The 21,559-nt window shown below is 45.2% G+C and overlaps 1 protein-coding gene and 1 long non-coding RNA gene across 4 annotated transcripts in view; one reads left to right on the forward strand and one right to left on the reverse strand.

The window, feature by feature from the left end:
* Positions 1 to 3,756: 3,756 nt before the first annotated feature.
* Positions 3,757 to 21,559, reverse strand: part of LOC124221949 (uncharacterized) — a 149,593-nt gene continuing 131,790 nt past the window's right edge. The window contains exons 6-8 of one of the 2 annotated variants that reach the window (XR_011177355.1): positions 6,866 to 7,073; positions 4,869 to 5,002; positions 3,757 to 4,019 (exon numbers count right to left, since the gene is read on the reverse strand). This is a non-coding gene — a long non-coding RNA (uncharacterized lncRNA). The remainder of the gene's footprint in view (positions 4,020 to 4,868; positions 5,003 to 6,865; positions 7,074 to 21,559) is intronic. The other variant, XR_006883893.2, reaches the window with a different exon arrangement.
* On the forward strand, positions 5,354 to 8,854 carry LOC124221948 (CD151 antigen). 2 transcript variants are annotated; one of them, XM_046632421.2, is made up of 7 exons: positions 5,354 to 5,522; positions 5,604 to 5,820; positions 6,880 to 7,098; positions 7,574 to 7,756; positions 7,866 to 8,078; positions 8,435 to 8,642; positions 8,715 to 8,854. In XM_046632421.2, the coding sequence occupies exons 2-7, from the start codon at positions 5,758 to 5,760 to the stop codon at positions 8,765 to 8,767; spliced, it is 939 nt and encodes a 312-aa protein (XP_046488377.1). In that variant the 5' UTR covers positions 5,354 to 5,522; positions 5,604 to 5,757; the 3' UTR covers positions 8,768 to 8,854. The 2 variants fall into 2 exon arrangements, with proteins under 2 accessions (XP_046488377.1, XP_046488378.1); XM_046632422.2 differs by having other exon boundaries at positions 5,621 to 5,820.

Genomic DNA, 21,559 nt, shown 5'->3' on the forward strand with positions numbered 1-21,559 from the left:
CAAAAATTTTTCAGCCAAAAAATGAAGAAAAAGTAAGGCTAACCCCTTTGCATTTTTGTCGAAAATTTTCGCGATTTTGAAAAGTGCTGGAATAAATTCTTTCTGGCACTATTCCGACGTAATTTTGCGAGAGAAATCGATTGGGCGCAGTCCCGATACGCTGCGATCAACGCATCAAAAGTTACAGCCAAAAAACGAGAACCTGTTTTTAAGACATTTTTCAGCAGGTGCTTTTTCGTTCGTAACTTCTCTCCTGTTGATCCCACGCTCCTTTCGCTGCGTTTTCTGAGTTCCTGGGGGTCCAGTTAGTCAGGAAAGGGTCATTTAAATCGAATCTGAGACCAAAAATTTCTCGGCCAAAAAATGAAGAAAAAGTAAGGCTAACCCCTTTGCATTTTTGTCGAAAATTTTCGCGATTTTGAAAAGTGCTGGAATAAATTCTTTCTGGCACTATTCCGACGTAATTTTGCGAGAGAAATCGATTGGGCGCAGTCCCGATACGCTGCAATCAACGCATCAAAAGTTACAGCCAAAAAACGGGAACCTGTTTTTAGGACATTTTTCAGCAGGTGCTTTTTCGTTCGTAACTTCTCTCCTGTTGATCCCACGCTCCTTTCGCTGCGTTTTCTGAGTTCCTGGGGGTCCAGTTAGTCAGAAAAGGGTCATTTGAATCGAATCTAAGACCAAAAATTTTTCGGCGAAAAAATGAAGAAAAAGTAAGGCTAACCCCTTTGCATTTTCGTCAAAAATTTTCGCGATTTTGACAAGTGCTGGAATAAATTCTTTCTGGCACTATTCCGACGTAATTTTGCGAGAGAAATCGATTGGGCGCAGTCCCGATACGCTGCGATCAACGCATCAAAAGTTACAGCCAAAAAACGAGAACCTGTTTTTAAGACATTTTTCAGCAGGTGCTTTTTTGTTCGTAACTTCTCTCCTGTTGATCCCACGCTCCTTTCGCTGCGTTTTCTGAGTTCCTGGGGGTCCAGTTAGTCAGGAAAGGGTCGTTTAAATCGAATCTGGGACCAAAAATTTTTCGGCCCAAAAATTAAGAAAAAGTAAGGCTAACCCCTTTGCATTTTTGTCGAAAATTTTCGCGATTTTGAAAAGTGCTGGAATAAATTCTTTCTGGCACTATTCCGACGTAATTTTGCGAGAGAAATCGATTGGGCGCAGTCCCGATACGCTGCAATCAACGCATCAAAAGTTACAGCCAAAAAAAGAGAACCTGTTTTTAAGACATTTTTCAGCAGGTGCTTTTTGGTTCGTAACTTCTCTCCTGTTGATCCCACGCTCCTTTCGCTGCGTTGTCTGAGTTCCTGGGGGTCCAGTTAGTCAGGAAAGTGTCATTTAAATCGAATCTGAGACCAAAAATTTTTCAGCCAAAAAATGAAGAAAAAGTAAGGCTAACCCCTTTGCATTTTTGTCGAAAATTTTCGCGATTTTGAAAAGTGCTGGAATAAATTCTTTCTGGCACTATTCCGACGTAATTTTGCGAGAGAAATCGATTGGGCGCAGTCCCGATACGCTGCGATCAACGCATCAAAAGTTACAGCCAAAAAACGAGAACCTGTTTTTAAGACATTTTTCAGCAGGTGCTTTTTCGTTCGTAACTTCTCTCCTGTTGATCCCACGCTCCTTTCGCTGCGTTTTCTGAGTTCCTGGGGGTCCAGTTAGTCAGGAAAGGGTCATTTAAATCGAATCTGAGACCAAAAATTTCTCGGCCAAAAAATGAAGAAAAAGTAAGGCTAACCCCTTTGCATTTTTGTCGAAAATTTTCGCGATTTTGAAAAGTGCTGGAATAAATTCTTTCTGGCACTATTCCGACGTAATTTTGCGAGAGAAATCGATTGGGCGCAGTCCCGATACGCTGCAATCAACGCATCAAAAGTTACAGCCAAAAAACGGGAACCTGTTTTTAGGACATTTTTCAGCAGGTGCTTTTTCGTTCGTAACTTCTCTCCTGTTGATCCCACGCTCCTTTCGCTGCGTTTTCTGAGTTCCTGGGGGTCCAGTTAGTCAGAAAAGGGTCATTTGAATCGAATCTAAGACCAAAAATTTTTCGGCGAAAAAATTAAGAAAAAGTAAGGCTAACCCCTTTGCATTTTTGTCGAAAATTTTCGCGATTTTGAAAAGTGCTGGAATAAATTCTTTCTGGCACTATTCCGACGTAATTTTGCGAGAGAAATCGATTGGGCGCAGTCCCGATACGCTGCAATCAACGCATCAAAAGTTACAGCCAAAAAAAGAGAACCTGTTTTTAAGACATTTTTCAGCAGGTGCTTTTTGGTTCGTAACTTCTCTCCTGTTGATCCCACGCTCCTTTCGCTGCGTTGTCTGAGTTCCTGGGGGTCCAGTTAGTCAGGAAAGTGTCATTTAAATCGAATCTGAGACCAAAAATTTTTCGGCCAAAAAATGAAGAAAAAGTAAGGCTAACCCCTTTGCATTTTTGTCGAAAATTTTCGCGATTTTGAAAAGTGCTGAAATAAATTCTTTCTGGCACTATTCCGACGTAATTTTGCGAGAGAAATCGATTGGGCGCAGTCCCGATACGCTGCGATCAACGCATCAAAAGTTACAGCCAAAAAACGAGAACCTGTTTTTAAGACATTTTTCAGCAGGTGCTTTTTCGTTCGTAACTTCTCTCCTGTTGATCCCACGCTCCTTTCGCTGCGTTTTCTGAGTTCCTAGGGGTCCAGTTAGTCAGGAAAGGGTCATTTAAATCGAATCTGAGACCAAAAATTTTTCGGCCAAAAAATGAAGAAAAAGTAAGGCTAACCCCTTCGCATTTTTGTCGAAAATTTTCGCGATTTTGAAAAGTGCTGGAATAAATTCTTCCTGGCACTATTCCGACGTAATTATGCGAGAGAAATCGATTGGGTGCAGTCCCGATACGCTGCGATCAACGCATCAAAAGTTACAGCCAAAAAACAAGAACCTGTTTTTAAGACATTTTTCAGCAGGTGCTTTTTCGTTCGTAACTTCTCTCCTGTTGATCCCACGCTCCTTTCGCTGCGTTTTCTGAGTTCCTGGGGGTCCAGTTAGTCAGGAAAGGGTCATTTAAATCGAATCTGAGACCAAAAATTTTTCGGCCAAAAAATGAAGAAAAAGTAAGGCTAACCCCTTTGCATTTTTGAAACTCACAAGAATGGAAAAGCTTATCTTGTAGTATTTTTTCCGACAAATCCTGACATTCTCCGAAAAACGCTGGAAAAAATTTGACCTCTATTTTAGAGTCAATATGCGAGAGAAAATGATAGTTTAATCACCCAGAGCACAGGATCGCACTATATTGCAGAAAATGACAGTCTTATGGAATCTTTGCAACTGTCGATTTTACAAAGCTGTGTTTGTCTTTCTGGAATTTCCATGGGTTAAAAATCACAGCCAGAAATCTCGTACAATTTTTTCCACACATGATTCTAGCAAGTTCCAAGTGTTTTTTTTCCGAGGTCACCAAGGCGCTAGTATTATTGGTTCAAGGAATAAATTTCACAAATTCAAAATATATCTCCTTCTCAGAATCGCAAATATTTTGTCACATCAATTAGTGTCCGACGATTCTCGAAGTCAATTTACTGTTGTTGTATGATAGTATTTTCGTTGTACGTAATTGATCACATCTTTAAGCTGATGATGCAATCAAATATACATGTATCTTGAGATGCTATTATTATGTAATGAAGGGGAAATGAAAGTAACCTCTTCGACATATGTATATTTTCGTAATCATTTATTGATTTTACAAGATACATTCTTGTCACATTTTTAAGAAGGTTCTTTACCAGCAAGGAAAATCTTCATAATCAATATTGTCCAACTCATAACCTTTCTTTTCAAAATCATGTACATTTCCATGGTGTATCTTTTCATAATAAAGCAGAACAGTATAAATTTCATTACCGACGCACTTGAATAATCACTTCCCACATATCTTATGCACCTCGCAATCCTTCCGAGGGCTGGATGCACTCTGTTTCTTGGACTCGTCACATCAGAACGCATTCGTCCCGAAACATCTGTAACATAAATTATCGGTTGAAATTACGTATTCAGGTATTTATCACAATTCATCGCAATTGTGTTTGTTCAGGTATGACGCAAGGGTTGCTGGAAAGGTGAATTTGATTTTAGGACACCAGCCGTGGTTCACAAATCCTAATTTTTTCGATGAACCGGATGTGCTCGGTACCACACCGGAATAAGCTGAACGCAAATAATGCAGGCAGGCGGAGATAGGCTCCATGCACACCCACAATGATACACGCGACGTGCCTCTGCGCGCGAGGTGTTCGACTAGATTAATTCTGTGGACTGGTGGATTGCTGCTTGGTCAGCGCGTACCGGCAAGGATAGGCGCTCCGTTTTTACTCAAACATAAAAATACGTATCTGTTATAAATCGCAAACCCAACACTCGAACTATAAAATTTGCCTAAAATGTACAAATCTGAAGGTGCAGAGCACCGCCATTGATCCAGCTAAGTTTTACTGACACCGTACAATATTCTGTGACTTGCAAAGTAATTCGAGTTTTCAGTGCAGCATTGGTCAAAATAATTCGTAAATTACCTGGCCAGTAACGGGATGATACGGTGTGCTATGCTTTGTACTGAGAAATCATAGTGCGTAAAGATCCTCAGTTATATCGTACAATTCAAGCCCACTAATTAAGTAATCTGTGATTCGGGGATCTTGGCCAACAACCGTGGTGCCTAGTGCTAACAGGCTCGACTAATCTCACCTTCGAGCTGCTAAAGAAATGGGACGCGTAAACCTTTGATTACACACAATTTAGACAGGAAACTATCGAAACATTACAACCAGTTACACGCACTCAAAGAATTGCCCAACAGTGTAGACACTCACCGACAATACCTGACGCACACCCTGCAACACCTCAGTTCCGAGACTCAACAGGTACGACCAAATTCCAGAGTGTTACACCATTCGAAGCACGTATAAATTCAAATTCCCCCTTCGTTCGATCACGTTGGCCAGTCCTTCAAACAGAAAATAACAAAAACGGTAGGTAAACCCCAATAATCACCGAAGGTGCGCCATGGGAAGTGAAACTAAGCCAGCCCTTTCACCCGCGGCCTGCACTGGGCCATTGGACCGCGCATTATTCGTCATCGACGGCCCATCGAGTGTATGCGTACCACGCCTGCCGGCACTCGGCCGCACGTGTGTATAACCTGTGTACGAGCGTAATTACCGAGTCCCTTGATCGCAGCCCGTGCCGCAAACCTGGATGAACGCCGATCCCCTCCGAGCCCCACTACTTCCTTCCTGTATCCGGTATGTCGCGCTCCAGGGATCGCGCACCCGCGGACTCCCCGGCCCGACTTGCCTCGGTTTCAGTTCAACACCGGCGTTTCCTACGTACTCAAGTTCGCAGTGGTCGTGGTGCTCGTACACGAGTACGAAACCAGTGGGTTTTAGCCGATTTCTGTCGTTTTGGGGGCCATTTCGCAACGATCAAGCACACATTTGAAGGTCTATTATCGACTTAAGAAGAAGGTACACGGGACACGGTTAACCGGCAATTATGGCTTCCAATCACCTGGTACTTCATCGCTTTGTTACTGTTTGGATTTACAGCGTACAATTGTATGCAGATTTGTGGAAATGAAAACACCGAGCGTAATGGGTACCATGGATGAGGACTTGCTTCAGCAGTTGGCCACGCGGTAAAAATAACGATCGAATCATGACCATTGCCAGGATTTGATTGAAAACCTGACGCTAAGCCAAAATGACGGGTAAAGGCTTGACTGCTTCCAAAGCGTTCTTGTGCTGCTCTAACATCGTATTTCTGGTGAGTTGTACCAGTTAAAATTAAAGCGCATCCGAAACCATAGTTCATATACTGACCCTGCACCATTTTCCTGAGGGTGCCTTATCAGTTAAAAATCTATAATGGGTCTGCAGTGTATTCCGAGCTGGCCAATTTTTATCCGAGACGTGAAATGTTAACGATCCTTTCACCGTGATTAAAAATACCTTCCGAAGGGTTGGTCAGCTTTTAAAAGCACGAACACGAAGTTGCGATGAGCAGCATTCACATGCCTTATACGAATGCGTGTGCTCTGATGCGTATACCATGGGAGGTATTTACTACATACGAGTATCGTACACAGACCGGAGTTAACGGCAAAACTCTCTGGTCTGGTGATGAAAATCACCGCTGATTGCAATTCAGACTCAGAGGTATTCGAGCATTGATAATAAAAAAAAGTTTGCTACGCCCGCAGGGAAGATATATTCCGGGATTTTAGTGGCGAGTTAAAGGATCGTACCTCTAGTGTGGCTGGTGGCGGAGATAATTTATTATTAGTAACGGTATGAGAACATCTGTTGAAACGAAGCCGCCGCGCACGTACACCTATATATGCGTAATACGTTTGTATATATCTAGACCTCTTTGTATACAGCAATACCAGTTGCTTTGCTATGTACGCCAGTCCGATCCTCCCGGACACACACCATACCGGCACCAAGCTATCTGCGGTACAGGATTAAAGCTACATCGAATGAATGCAACTCGTCCGATGTAGACACCGAATGAAAATGTATGCAGGTACATGTTATCTGTCGCATGTAGAACCCGAGAGGCTAGCCGGCCACTAGAAATGTACATAAAATACGACGAGAATGAAAAATAAGTAATACTCTCAACATTCATGCAAGTGCCGGTATACGGTACGTGCATTCTGTAATTATCCAGGGACTGCTTTGTCGACCGTTTCACCTGTGCCGTTCCTACTTTCTTTTATCGACTCAATACGCACCAGGCAACAAATGTGCCGTTTTGCGTTGTCACAGGGACCCCGTCGATCCGGAGTAAAAAAAAATTCACTTACCCATCCAATTTCAGATCTCAGGATTCATCCTGATCTCTCTAGGGACACTTCTCCTGGCTGACAACGAGCGAATCCTGCTGTCGCGTCTATTGGGCCCAGGCGATGCAACCCCTGAACAGCCTCTGTTTTACTATTTGGCGTTCGCTATTGTGGCATTGGGATTCCTGATGGCTGCTACCGGACTTCTTGGTTGCTGGGCCTCGTGTCTCTATAACCGTTGCGTAACCGTAACCGTGAGTTTATTTGGAGTTGTTACAATAATAATTATGGATACATTCCTCCGGTTATTACTAGCTTTGCACGGAGCATGGTTCCTCCCACTGGATCCGAAATCGTATATTTTCACGCTTGATTCCGAGTTGTATAGTGAATTACAACTGGTTACTGGGTTAGGTAGAGAAAACTAGAATATTACAAAGGCTCCCATGTATACATATATAAGTATATTGTTTATAGTTACTTTGAAAATGTAACGAAAAAACTCATGCGGTTATACTTGGGTGCCCGGACATTCATATCTGTAAACCGTATCGCGAAATGTGCTGATTAGCGTTTCGAAGTAGGTACACACAGTAACCACAAAACGGTAATTTCATCACGCAAGATTGGGAATTTTAATTGGTTTGCGGTTACTCATTTGACACAAAAAATAATTAATCAACTATTGATCTACACAACTGCTTGACTTGTAAATATTTTTCTCCGCAGTACGTAGCCCTGATAATTATTCTACTCCTCGGAGAATGCACTGTTTGCGTATTGGCTGTGTTTTGGCCTCATCTACTCGGTGTAGACGTCAGGACCGCACGTCTCGTTCGGGCTCTACAACGCAGCTACGCGGTGGCTGGGCGAGATCAATTCACCGCTGCTCTTGATCTGGCTCAAACCGCGGTTAGTATGTGAAAGACATCCACCTCTAGAGTCTGGGAGGTGTTCACGTCCGTTAGGAATGTATATATGTGGAATATACGATAACGAGAGGTTTGCTCTATTCCTGCAGTTCTCCTGCTGCGGTATAAACGGAAGCAGTAATTACGGGACATCTTGGTGGCGCCTCCAAGAAATTGGTCGTCGTGATCTGGTTGTCCCGCTGACTTGTTGCATGCTGAACAACACGCTCCAGTCCGAGGCGTTCCTGAACCCAGAACCGACGAATTTAACTTTGTGCGAAACCCTGAATCCCGCCGAGCATCAGAAAGCTCGACACACTCAGGTATGAGCACATTGCGACACCGGGATTTTCGACATCGAACAAGCAAATATTGATATCCTGTGACAGCGTCCCGACGTCTACTGATAAATATGCAGAAGCTTTTCGGCGCGCCGAAGTATAGATTGCACTTCGCTGTTCAAGCAGTGACGCGGTTACAATAACGTGATGCAATTAGTAGAGTAGATAACGAGAATGCAGGCGTCGGAAATATCAATAATACACTCTGAGCGGGTGAAAGCCAAGCTTTAACTGTGTTACACTGAATATCGATTTCTCTGTAAAGTTTGACAAAGGAGAATGACAGGGTGGTAGCTTTCTTCATCTTTGTTTGAAAATCTTTTTCTCATGTGATTCAGGGATGTATAGGACCGTTGGAAAAATGGACTCAGGATCAGGCGCTCATTTTGCTTGGAGTAGGACTGGCGGTTGTTCTAGTTGAACTCTGCGCGTTACTCAGCACCTTTTTCGCCTGCTCTAAGCTCCGGAAGGGCGATAAGCCACGACCCTCAACCTTCACGTCGACGCGTACTCTTGGAACATTCAACGAAGCAGATCACGACTACGGTGAGATATTGAGGTTGCGTCACTCGACGTTGAGTCTAGTGGAATTCTGTACTACGTTCGTTTTCTCTCCAGGGATAGAGAACAGAATGCACATGGCAGGGACGACCTTCGGTGCCAAGTCATGAAGGCGGCTGGGGGACAGCGAGATCGAGGGGGCAACAAGGACGGAAGGGGTGCAGACGGAGCCGAGAGAGTTGGAACCGTGGACAAAAAATCGGCTGAGCATTATTGAGAATTGGCAAAATCCCACGAACGGGTCTAATTACGCGATAAAGGGTGATCAACTCTACGAGGAACGCGCCATCGACGTAAGGGTGGTGAACGCACCTCCGGATCTCATTCAGAGAAGAGATCCTGCGGGGAAGCAGGAAGAAAACAATCGCGGAACTATGATAAAAATCAGGAAACCTCAAGGAGGTGGCACAGTCAGAAATATTCCTATCAAGGACTACCAGGCGTCCATAGCAGCGAACTTTGGCACCTTGAGAAAATCGGTCCTACCCCAACAGCAGTTCGAATCCTTAGTTACCGAGTCGGAGAAGGAGCCTAGACTATCGAGTAAGACGAAAGAACGAGTCAATCTTCTTCCTCGTATCTCAAAAGGCAATCTTAAGATTGCCAAACGGTCTGATGATGGCTTTAGTCTGACGATGAGTCCGGATTTGTCCCTTTTTCGTTCAACGGTAGCGGGCGAATACCGGAACAACGACTTGCCCAACAAGGATCACCGACGTCGTGCGTCTGTCGGTCAAAATCTCCGCGACAGAAGAGGCCATCTTGAAAGAGACTCCGTGGATCTGCAACGGGGTCACGTGGTCCAAAAGATTTCCGTATACGAGGGAAACAGTCGGGACCCGATCCGGCGTTCCGTCGATACCGGAAGAAAACGTCAGCTCGGAGTGCCGCTCGTTGGTATGCACAACGCCTGTGGACTGCCGGTAATCGCACCGTGGCCCACTCAGCTTAACGTTGACCCTGTGCAACCCTCGAGGAGAATCCCGGTCACCATCCGTCCCTCGCAAAAAGCACCCCTCGCTGTCCCCGCCGGCAGGAGCCGGACCCATCCGAAGAGAAGAGCGCCGCAGCATCCGAGCGAAGAACTGGCGCCTCGCGAACCCAGGAAGTTTGTTTCGAGATCGCGGCAGGCTTTCATTGGCAGAAATACCGCCGTTGCGGACATCGGAAGAACATCGACGAAACAAGGCAAGGGCCAGCGGCGTCCTTCCTTCAAGGTTAACCGGACGGACGCGTTTTCTACGAGACTGTCCCGCGACTCCTCCCTGAAGCGATCGCCCCGGACCACTGTCAGATCTCGTAAGGGTGAAGTTAAGATGAGGTCGCCTCTGTTAGGGACTTTCAGGAGGAGGTCCTTGAGGGGAGGAAGTGCCAAGAGGAAGACGCTCTACGCTAAGGACGATGGCGACGAGGCTGCCAAAGTGTTGTCCACTCTTTGCTTGAACCCGTTGGCTCGAGGCAAAGAAGCTATGAACATGATTTGGTGACTTGGCTTCTGTGATGTGGTTGCGAGTTGATTGTAATAGTTGACCCTCGGTTACGAATAACGGAAGATTATGAACTGTTGACCTTACGATTATTATTATAACTTATTCCTAGTGAATAGATTTATTCTAAGTAAAACTCGCTCTGTGGAAAATGCATAAATTTTAAGAAAACTGTTTATTTCTAGGTATGAGTAGAAATAAGTCATAGGTTCACAACGTGCTATCATAACCACTAAATTGTAATTTTGTATCGTACGATCATTGTATTTACTAATTGAATATCTTCAAATAAATATGATTTTGCTTGAATCAATCTTGTTTCTCTTATCTACCTTTTAATATTCCATTTGAAATTGGCGATAAATTAAAAAATTTTGTGAGTAATTATGATCGTAATTCGAACGAAATTCAAACCAGAGACCCTGACCGACCGGTGCTGCCACCACGATACTCTCCGGGTAATAAGAAAACTGTCGAAACTGATCTAGGCTGTAACGTCACCAGCCTGAATTACCATTGCTAGGTCGACCTTCTTCCACACCATTTTCGGGGTTTCGAAGTTGAGAATGCCGCCGAGAAAATTGCAAACTCCAGTACAATAGCTTATTTGAACCCGATGAAGAAAATGCAATTTTCGTGCAACATCGTTATCTATGAATATCGCAAATATAGTGCTCGCGATGAGAGAGTGAAGGAATTTTCCTTAAAAAAAAATAGGGGACTTATTGCAGAGTCCAAGTGAAATTCAAGGTTTATTTATTTATTTTTTTTTTGTTTCGTGGGAGCTCTGATTGAGCATTCAAAACGGAAAAACTCTAAATATATTCTTTACCTTTTTCACATATGTATATTCCTTTTCTCTCTCACTCACTCTGAGTAGAAGCATTCTCGACTGACGGTTTAGGCAGGCATCGGGTCCTGCATGAGGGGCTGTCGGGGGCAGTCGATACATTCTTATTTCCATACAAAGCCTTTCAATTTCCCCCCGTGTGCCTTTGATATTTTGCAGGACGAGGGTCCTTCCCATGCGGCGCAAGTCCTCCCGAGAGTTTCAATGTCTTTCTATACGCGGGCGTGCGAGAAATTATGTAAACTTTCACAATCTGCCAGGGACCGGTACGGGATGGGACGGGACTCTAGAGGAGTTTGAGTATCCGCTACCTGTACTGTCAGAATTGTATCGAATCATTTCCACCTACGGACAGATCAAAAGGAGACGCTGCAGTCCTGGAACCCGGCCAGGATAAACCCCTGGGAAAAAGGGATCGAATTTCTCCAAGTTATTTTATGTTAAGCGAATTAAATTACGAAATATAGTCACTGCCTAAGATCCTTAGCTGCGACGATGCCTTGCCTTTCTTGAACTCTGTTCATACATCTGCAAAACAGAAACTGCAAATCTGTAACCTCAGACAACCCAGTCATTTGACGCTAAACACGTTTCAGACCTGGGAACAAGACAATGGAAATTAAAGAGTAGAACAAAACGCTATGAGGCTGCAGTGTAAAGGACGCACAATTGTGTAAGGAGAGGATTCTGTTAAATGGGTAGGAAAATGTTGTCTTGAACCTTTTTCGAGACTACGACGGTGACGCGAAAGAATATCGAACGTGTATAGTGGCCGAGGACCTTGGCTAAAGGATACAAAAAATTACACGCGATGTGTTACATGTGCCACACGATTGTTCGACCAGAAACTAAGCGCGGCAAAGTAACTTCACATAGACTCAAAGAACATCCAAGTATAGAGACACGCGCGTGCTTCTGAAAACATGTGAGAATTAGCGACTGTATACTAAAAGTTTCATTGGCAAAAGAGATCGTGATTGCCAGAAATAAAAAATCCAGAGAGTGCCAATGTGGTCCGGAGAGTAATAGTCCATTCTCGCGACAACTCACTACGTTACCAATGCTAGTCCAAAGAAACATCTTTGTCCGTTCGTCGGCCGAGATCAAAAAGGATTGCTCGTTTCCACGGAACGAATTAACTAACGCGTAACCAAGGCAGCCTTTTCAGTCCTCAACACCGATTATAACAAAGAGTCGGCAGTGCCTAGGGTTGTTGCATTACTGAAAACTGCAACACTTTTGCTCTATATTTTAAAGTAGCTGGCACGATTCAATTCTTTTAGTGCAAAAAACGTTTAACGAAAAAATTGCCAAGGCGACGCACAGGTGAACATGGAAGCCTAAATATTTGGAGGCACAATAAGCTAAGGTAGTACTTAACATTGATCATCTCGAGATCATGCACAATGCCAAGAAACAGATGTCACATCGTGAATGAGGGATGCATATTCGCAGTCCTCGAAAACGCCGTAGGAGATCTACTGTACGAAGGGAGTAACATTGTGCGGTGGAGAAAGTCGGGCTCAAGTCAGTTCGCTTCTCTATGTGGTGGAGATAAATGTGACAGTGTCCAGTCCCTAGGCGAAGGCATGGCATAGGGTCCAGGAGACAGTTTTCTACGAGTCATAAATTTTCACCGATTCTCTCACATCGGAGCTCGTCAATACGTTTTCACGGGTATCCACCGCGTTAAAGAACACGACAAAGCCACCGGCCTGGACCATGAATTATCTACGTGCACAGGATGAAGTGACCCTTTTACAACTTCGGACTGTAATTATCGATCTTCACGGTCGCGCCCGGCTCCGATTATATTCACGACGAAGACATCAGCTTAGAACCGGAAAAAATTTTGAAGGGTGAACACGGACGCATACGGCCGTAAAACGAAGATTGAACGACATCGGCAAAACCATTTTGCGAATAAGAGTTCGAGATTATGAGATTTGAGTCAGTCCTTCGATCCAGCATCGACCTTTTTAGATAAATCTACGCATGTATGAGGTGACGCGAGAATTTGGTTATTTTTCAACTCCAAGCGTCAACTCCTGGGTTCTGGAAAACTGAACCAGCGCAGCACGCTAAGTTCGCTTAGAAATCAGAGATCATTAGTATACTAGGCAGGAGATCAATGGTTGGCTTAGACCCGAAAGCATCGATTCTCGTAACTGCCTGGTTGACCCAATCTTAGGATCCCGCCGAGGGGGGCCAAAGGGACAAAATTCTTTGCAGATTCTGCTACGCCTTGAACATAAATCTAACACTCAAGAGTCAGATGGACTGCCTTTGAAACCCCCGTTCATATCCGACGGAGAATGGCGCATTTTTTAACCACCGGGAATACAATTAGGTAGGTCGAATATTGACGTCGGTTTCACAAGTATCGCTGATGTGATGTAACGAAATCTTGCAACTCTTACGAAGGGGTTTTAAGTACCCCTTCAAAAGTTCGCCAATTAAATACAAATTTTATTTATATTCTAGTCTTACCCGCCCGCCTTATGGCGCCGAGCCTGCAGGCGGCGGTAAAAAATGTCTGGCCAATTCATTGATAGTTCGCCAAGGGTCCTTGGGGATAGGTAGACGTTGCCTTAAAACTCTACCCTATAATTACGGCGGGGGAAGTCTTTCCGCGTTTCACATTTATAACGGTCTAGTTTATTGGCACGCGGTGTTTTTTCGTCTTCTTCTTCTTCTTCCCTTTCTTTCTTTACGATTATCGATTCCGCTCTCCTTTTGATCGCAAATTTACTTGTAGTTATAGCTTTTAAGCCATCAAATTTGCGACTTCTTTCAATGAGATTTAACAAAATGAAAGGAAAAACCATTATTAAACCTTTATTTCCTTTGCATTGGTACATAAATATTTTTACCTGTTATCGATGTAGATACTTTTTAACACGTTCAAAATATTTATTCCATCACAGTTCGGATTTGTAACGGTATCATAGTCTTGGACAGCAGATTGATCTCTGTTAACAGATTTACAAGCAAGGCACGTCGTGGCAAATAATAGCGGGACATGAAGAAAATGTAAAGAAAAAAAAAAAAAAAAAACACCCGAGTATTTTAAAAGTCGTACTATTATTTTTTTATAGTCCTTTCCTTAGAATCGTTCAAAATACGCCGACCCGTTGTCGGTGCACGTGCCGCGGGTGTACCGCAGGAATCATCATTTTATGACGCGGTGGTATTTTTTAGCCCGCAGCTATAGCCATGGCTTACAATATTTTGACAAGATATGAAAAGGCTTAGGAAGACAAACCAATCGTTCCGTTTATTGTACTCTTCGAGTGGATTGTATATTTTCCTTGCCGTCCTCCGCTATTTACCTTCTCTCTTTCCTTACGCCGGCGAGTCGTCCGACGAACCATTCGGTGTCTTTCAAGACCCGGATTGCAAATTTTGCACATTGATATTCGACTTAATTTTTGTGCATTTCAGAGTTTGATCTTGTTGCATAAAATTTTTCCAACCCACCTGTATGTAGTAACTTGTTCTGTGATCGATCGTACTCAATATCGAGCTACTTTTACTCTCTATATTCACCGAAAAAGTATATTGCAAAAGCGCAGTTCAAAGATCGAAGACGTGTAGCTGCCAGCCTTTCGTCTTACCTGCAGCATCTAGACGGCATACAAGCGAAGAGCAAGGAGTAAGTGAAGACTCGAAATATCCTTCCAGTTTGAGGATGGATCCTCGCGTATTGTGAAGAGTCAGTCGGCATGTAAGCTCGGTGTAAATACGGGACATTTGCAAATATCCGTTTTTCAATCCCGTTGATGTCACCGCCAATGGATTACAGTAATTTCATTTGTACCATCACTACGATTTGACCAAAAGTTTGGAGTAGTGGGTAGGTTCCCTCCGGTTGGAAGTACCGAATGAAAAAGCAACAAAAATTAAATCAGCTCGCTTCGTTGGGCACGAGTCCCAACTTTGGAATCATAATGCCTGTGTTTGGACACTAACTTGAAGAATTTTTCACTTTCAAGGAGAAAGGCAAAGGCTTAAAACGTTTTTCTCCTCCTTTTTGGCAGGGGATAAATAATCATTGATACATCTCTTTTCTTCTCGGTATTCCAAAGATCTGTGCTTTGGGAAAGCACTCGTGCGAATGGTGATTTTTCATTGGTTTGCTTTAAATGGATTTTAAGCACGATCGGTCATAATGCTAGCCGTTGAGTTACGACAGATAATTTTCCGTGCAGTTTCATTATACGTAGGTATAACAAAGGCTTCTGCAGCGTTGACGCGTCCTGAACGTAACAAAAAAGCAGCGTAGTTTTGATTATTATTTCCAATCTTGAAAGCGAATCAGTTGCCTTGTGGGTGAATTTTGGGGATAAAAGTTTGGATGAGAAGGTCACCCAGGGTTTTGTCTTCTTTCTAGAGAAAGTGTATTTAATTACTATTCTAGCAGCGAGTCCGACAGTCGGTAGCAGTTTCAAACAATCCGTGAGATATCCTTTTACGACCTCTAAATAATTTTTTTTCGCCACCGAAACTTTCTAGTCGTTTACTATGGACGTTAGGTCGGTCGTAAAAATCTTGAAATCACCGCATAGCGTAGGATGATTCTTGAGAACATTTTTTCCCTACCATCACCGCCATTTTTCGACTTTTACAAACCCGGCGAAGCGCCGCTTTATACACCCACGTCACGAGCACCGATAGTCGTATCTGCGTCGTTAAAAAAGAGGTGGTGAAAGGCTGACGAAATAATTTTCAAAATAATCGTTCGACGACGCGATGCGACGCATCGGCTGAGGTTAGGAAAGAAAACTGGCAATACGAGTCCCGTTTTTCAACCTCAAAGATCTCATCGTCGTCGGCCTCGTCGCAGCTTCTATATTTTTAATTTTCCTTCCCTTCGGGCCCGACCAAAAAATGGAAAGTGGCGACCTTTTCGCCGAAGGCAACAAAAAGAATGAAAGAAAGACCAAGGAGTCCTCGGAAAGGAAACGCCTTTTGTATAAGTCGAGTTGGAAACTAGCTTAAACTAGAGCAGGTCTCGCTTTATTCTTCCCGAACAACGAATGTTCCGTAAGTATCCTCAGCAGGGAAATTTCCTCGTGAAATTAAACATTTTTCAGGACTTTTCGTGCCTACAAAGGTCCAATTCCATAAACACGAAATATATGCTTGAATATTTGTATCGTCTGACTAATTTGTTCTCTCCTCACTGTATAATTCTATTTTAATTCCGCTGTTTCGTTCTTCGTGTTCGTATTAATTACTTTGCCTATTTTTGCACGGATAGCCTTTAAACGAACACGTTCATTCCACAGCTTGGATATTCAGTTCGATATCGCAAGAATCGGCTTCTCGCTCAGCCACAACTCATCCGTACATCAGCCCTAGTCAATTTTTGCCACACGCAGCCGAGTCATAGCCGACATTCATCGCGTCCGGAGTCGAGCTGTGTGTATCGCGCGCGCCATATGCCGGCGATGACTCAGGATCTCCGGTAATTTGCGAAACCACCTCTCGTAATGATCCGGCAGGCCCCATTTTAGGGCCTAAACTCGTCTAGGCTTGCTTGAGGGCCGCAGCGAGGGCCGGACGCTCCGCAGTCTCGTCGAAGCATCAATCTTGTTGAAAATAATAGGAACTCATTGTCAGTTGTTCACGCGGCAAGGTGAGATAAAAGATGGACCGCGGGGGGCGAGTCTTGGCACGTTTTACGATTACGTTGGAAGATTTTGCGAGGCGTGGTGATTGTCGGCGGTCGGAAGAATTAAGACGCGGCTTCGCGATTCTGCCCGGTAACGTCAGTTCGAAAGGAAATCTTTTGCCGACACCTTGCCCAATTTCCACGGACCGCGGTCATCGCGAAATCGCTCTGCGGAAACACCGCCGCGACACGTAAAGTTTTCACGCCGTCGTCGCGTCGCAGCTGTGCTGGTCGGATTTATTCAGTTTTTGTTATATTCTTACGAACGGTTATTTTCCCATGGGAAATATTGCACATCTCGCATTGTTAACGCGTAATATCTGCAGCCGCTTGCTGGCTGGTGCCGCAACGATACATAATTAGGCGGCATGTTCCAACAAATGTAGGGGGTCGAAGAGCCGAAGGTCCACTAATGGTCAAGCGAGACAACGGCCTTCGCGAACAACATCTGTGACTTTTGAAACCGGTGTACCGTTTGCAAGCTTTTTCACACATTTCTCTCTTAAGCTGTTTCTTTTTCTTTTCCTTCGTTCGGGAGTATCGAACGACGAAAAAACACGACGTTGGTATGTGTATCGACACGATTGCGTAACAAGATTTGAAATCGTGTGAAGCTATTGAAAGTGTGATGGAAAAAACGTCAACAATGAATATATTGACGATTCTAGTTTTACGCAACGAGAATGCGAGACGGATATGGAAAAAAAAAAAATATTGGAAGGCTGTCAGGCGCAATCAATTCCGAATCGCGTGTGTATGAATTTTTTTTTCAGGTACATAAGAAATTTTGTAAATTCCTGCATCGAAATACATAACGGGGGAGAAAAACTAGGTACCGTTCCGATTGAAATTGGTCTTTGCGTTCTCGTTCTCATTGTGGTTTCGATGCGGTAACGCAATACGTTCGCCCTGGTGTCGAGTTACTGCTAAGCGAATTGTAGGGTTACGTAATATAGAGCTCGGGATTTTTTGCACGTGTCAATCACTCTCGGTATAAGAATTTTTCAGCATGTTTACGACCGAAGTGAAAATTTTCATCTATACCGCAGCTGACTACGTGGTGATAAAAAAAAAAACAAAAAAAAAAAAACTCACGCGGCACAAAATGTTCCATTCCTACATCCAGTTTCCGTAATACATGTCGGAATGCGTTATGCATAGTCTACGACTCAAACTGCGTTACAGCGCTTCAGCAACAGATGTTTTGCGCGGTTGGGATCCTTCAGAAGAATCATTACCGGAGATCTTGAAACTTGCGTAAACGGGTACGCAAGGAACGCTGGACGATCTCTGCCGGCCTGCCGAAAGATTTTCGCAAGAAATCGAACACGCATAGGTACCGATACACAAAGGGCGGTCAATTTTCGAAATCCTTTTGTGTCTTAGGTTCTGTCCGAAGTGAAGCTGCGCAGACCCGTTTCGTCTTACTTCTAGAATCACCAAAGTTTTTTCTTCTTCTTATTTCTTTTTTTTTCCCCTCCCTTGAATGGACTTGCAGAAACTCGAGACCTGTGACGTAACAATGCTATGAACTGCTCCTTTGCCGGGGGAGGAAGAAAATCCTTCCTCCACCCACAATGGGCGCTGGCTCTTATCTCGTCCTACGATCATCCCGATCTCGCTGCAAGACTCTCTTCTGGTTACGTCAAAGCTCGCGCAGACTGGGACGAAAATTTGAATGCCAATGAATCTCGATCGGTCGGTTTTCATCTCGGAATGCGCAGTGGAAGGTGTAGGATGAAAGAAGGGTCGGTGGAGAGGGCGACGACGCGTCCGAGATCACGTTTTCCTCGTGAAAACTGGGAATAATAGTTGTGCACACAAGCGCGGCGTGGTTATACGCGTTGTGTAAATAACGAAACGTTCGGGAGGGCGGAAAATTAAATGTCCTTTTTCCCCGACAAACACTCGACCCGGTCGAAGGAACGAGAGCTACGGCTTTATATGCCCATACTTTTAATCAAACGACGACAACCTTTCTGACCATTGATTAAGAGCCGGACGACCGGAAGCAGTAATTCCGCAGTTTTACGGCTTGTCGGAACACACCGACTACGCAACGAGCGCCCTCCAGATACCTACTCTGGTATTGTCGGCCACCGCACCCCCGCATCGCGCCACTTCCTCGGCTGTTGCGTGCTCGGCGTAATTATCAATGAGTCCAGTTCGCCGGCCGACAACAACAACGAGGAAGATGCGACCCTCCCCTATGTGCTGTCAGAGTACACGCCTTCCGCGGTGACTCACGGAGACGGGGTGGAAGGATGAGACCTCGCGGTGTTTCCTCACCAAGGCCTTCTTCTTCTTTTCGGCTCTTCTTTGTCGGGTTCTTTGGACTCGCGGATCGAAAAGGAGCGCCTAGGCGCCGGATGGTAATCCCATTTTCCACTCCAGTATGGCGGCGACCAAGCTGCGGGACCACCGCAAATTACACCGTTCTTACTACTCCGGTTTTATGGAAGCGTTGCGGTGGGCGGCTAAGCCCAGCTGGTATTAAGCTCGAGACGATGAAGACGATGATCTTCATCGCGTACTGGAGCGTACGCCACGAGGACAGTATGAGAGGAAAGCCCCCAGTGGCGACAAACCTTTCTTGCAAATCCCTGTTTTCGACAAACACTCAGTTTTTCATACAGCCGCACAGGCCCTCCGCATTGTTCTTCCATTATTAGCGACCACCCAGGCGTATATTTCTTACACCTAATCCTATAATCTTCGGGGTATGGATCCTTAGTTGTTTGCTGCGAACATCGCTGGGTATAAGAAGCTGCTCGGGTGGCAGGTACCTGTTTCCGCAAAACCGATCCGGTCTTTACCCTTCAGTTCTCGCAAACCACACAGAGGTGTTCCGCCTGCGATGAGAATAACAATTGTCAAAATGGGAATACATACACGGAATATCGAGATAAGGGGAGAAATCCGATCGCGAATTCCGACGTGAAGGAATATGCGTAGGTTCGGCCGAGTGCAGGTGCGCCCAAGTCCTCCTGCGGCTGTGACAATTCGAGTTATGGGATCGCCCAACTCACCCGGGAACGTCGGACCTCGGACTTCCTGGGGGAGCCCGGCGGCGGAGTCGATGACGAGGACGTGAAGCGAGTCGCGGACGTCGGGATCTTTCCGACATTCCGGCCGATCGCCTTCCTGCGCTACTTATTGGCTTTGAGCCCGAAATTCCTTGAATATTTTGCCCAAATTACAAAACGGACGGAAGGAAAAAGGGCGCAAAAAAGGAAGGGCCGTGTGTCTCGGATCACGGTCAACGACAAGCTTGGCGAAAAACTTGAGTTAGATAGAAAATTGTGCCAGGAAAAAGATGCTAGCTATTGACATAATGCACCGACCGTTACTTGAATTAACGCATGAAACTAACATCTCGCTAGATATTGCGACGGTATCGAGATTGAACCATAAAGTCCAGGATAATGGCGATGCTCGACGCCCGACGTCTCTGTTATACCCGATCGAATAGAGCCGCCAAGTATTATGCTTTGTGGCCTAGGCACATTCTCCTACACCCAGGCACTGATGTAACACGACCAGGTCTCACTGCTGGAAAAACTAGAAATTTGTCACCACGTTCTGACCTGGGTCGGACGTCCGGTGCTCGACGCTAGGTCGCCCCGTGGGCGTGGGCCCAAAAAAAATGCACCGGTCAACGTGGGAGGGTGGGCCCCACACTCTGCCTCAGGATCAAACACTGGTTTATTGGTCCCACATGCGGAATAGGGAAAGATGTGGTTGAAGCCAAACTCGAGTCTCGGACGATTAGGCGTGAAACGATTTACGAGAGATTTAAAAGAACTGAATAATCTCGGGGTAATTCTAAACTCGGCGTGAATTGTCGATGACGTATTTACTTTGTGAAGAACGTAGCTGCGATAGTGATTCCGGATGCGAGTTATTCACGTTAGTGGGAAACTCAATTGAATCCCCGTTTTCGTCAATTTTTCATGAGACAGAGCCGCGCTCATTCCTGCCCTCGTAATTCCTCCCTTCAATAAACATCGGCGTAGACCGGGTCTTATCTTAATGGCGGTGGAATGGAAAAATATCGCGTGAGAATGGACGTTGGAGGCTTTGGACTGCCCCGAAAGCCATGCTCGCATGGGTTCCCAAATGAGCATGAGATTTGCGTGAGAACTTTGCAAGGAGATTACACCCGTAGGTTGCAATACCGTGGCAGCATTGCAGCGGCGTTTTATGGTAGGCCATAGAGATACCGGAGGTCATTCGAGGCTTTGATAATTAACGTCGCACGCCCTTATTGCGGGGTCCGCTGCACGCGCCAAACTCACTGAGTGAAAATCGTACCGCAAGTCGTTTGCAAAGGTTGGTTCAACCCGGGCCTCCGAGTGACACGTGCACGGTATCCGTGATCCTCCGAGGAGGAGAAAGTTCACCGCACCATGATCCGTGTCAATTAGTAATAATTATTTCCCACTTCCTTTTCGGAAGAAAACCTCCTCGGCTGCGTTCTTCTCCGTCGGCTGAGCCTCGCGTTATACTCTTTGCGATCCTTATGCCGTTGAAATTTCACTTCAAGTTTCACCCTCGACTCGAGGAGAAGCCGCCCGCCGCACCATCGTCTTCCCCGCGCCGAGAGTTGACCTCTTGATCTCTCGCCTCAGAAGAGGTAAGAAAAAATTTCCCTCTTCTCCTACTCGCGAGATCTCGGGAGCGACAAAGTGTCGCGGTGAAATACAGGCGGCGGCTGCCTGCCTGCCTGCCTGCCTGCCTGCTTGCTTGCTTGCCTGCACCCGCCGACATCATTGTCTCCCTCGGCACTCACGCAGCATCAATCCACCACCACCCTGCAGGGCGAGTTGCCACTGGCGAAGGAGAAAAGCGCCCTTCTCGCCGACTGGATCCCCGCCCTTCCAAAAAC

This window comes from Neodiprion pinetum, chromosome 6 (genome assembly GCF_021155775.2).
Source record: "Neodiprion pinetum isolate iyNeoPine1 chromosome 6, iyNeoPine1.2, whole genome shotgun sequence".
In the NCBI taxonomy this organism is placed as follows: domain Eukaryota; kingdom Metazoa; phylum Arthropoda; class Insecta; order Hymenoptera; family Diprionidae; genus Neodiprion; species Neodiprion pinetum.

Excerpts from the sequence above, each read along its gene's own strand:
- LOC124221948 (XM_046632421.2), top strand. The coding sequence starts at position 5,758 with ATGACGGGTAAAGGCTTGACTGCTTCCAAAGCGTTCTTGTGCTGCTCT. Across the intron at positions 5,821-6,879 it reads GCTCTAACATCGTATTTCTG|ATCTCAGGATTCATCCTGAT; the intron begins GTGAGTTGTACC and ends ATCCAATTTCAG. Across the intron at positions 8,079-8,434 it reads AGAAAGCTCGACACACTCAG|GGATGTATAGGACCGTTGGA; the intron begins GTATGAGCACAT and ends CATGTGATTCAG.